Here is a 395-nt window from a genome sequence, read left to right on the forward strand (position 1 = left end):
CCAACCAGCGCTTCAGATCGCCCTGGATCAGCTCTCCCTGCTGGGGCTGGACAACGACGAGACGGGCTCCATTTACGACAACGAGCCTCGGAAAAAGAGCGTGAACATGACTGAATGCGTCCCGGTGCCCAGCTCGGAACATGTCGCTGAGATAGTGGGGAGACAAGGTGGGTGCCGATACAAAATATACAAGCAAAAGGCAACAATTCCCCGGTCTCCAGCAGTCGCCCACCCTCCCTTCCCTTCTCTTCTGCTGGCCATCTGCCTTGGGTTCTCCTTTGTGTCTGATCTCTTACTACTGAGCCGAGCGCAGGCGGAGGGTGCACCACACACAGGGACTATGCCCAGCTCGCTTTTTGCAGACATGGCGAGGAACGGGAGCGGCGGCGGGGGGC

The 395-nt window shown here is 59.0% G+C and overlaps 1 protein-coding gene across 1 annotated transcript in view; it reads left to right on the plus strand.

Moving 5' to 3' along the window:
* Positions 1–6: 6 nt before the first annotated feature.
* The window catches only part of MEX3B (mex-3 RNA binding family member B), a gene marked incomplete at its 3' end in the record, with an annotated part of 2,002 nt that continues 1,613 nt past the window's right edge, over positions 7–395 (plus strand). Inside the window, exon 1 of the mRNA XM_017742553.1 lies at positions 7–167. Coding sequence (XP_017598042.1) covers positions 107–167 — 61 coding nt within the window. The remainder of the gene's footprint in view (positions 168–395) is intronic.

Source organism: Corvus brachyrhynchos, unplaced genomic scaffold (genome assembly GCF_000691975.1).
Source record: "Corvus brachyrhynchos isolate BGI_N302 unplaced genomic scaffold, ASM69197v1 scaffold97, whole genome shotgun sequence".
Classification (NCBI taxonomy): Eukaryota; Metazoa; Chordata; class Aves; order Passeriformes; family Corvidae; genus Corvus; species Corvus brachyrhynchos.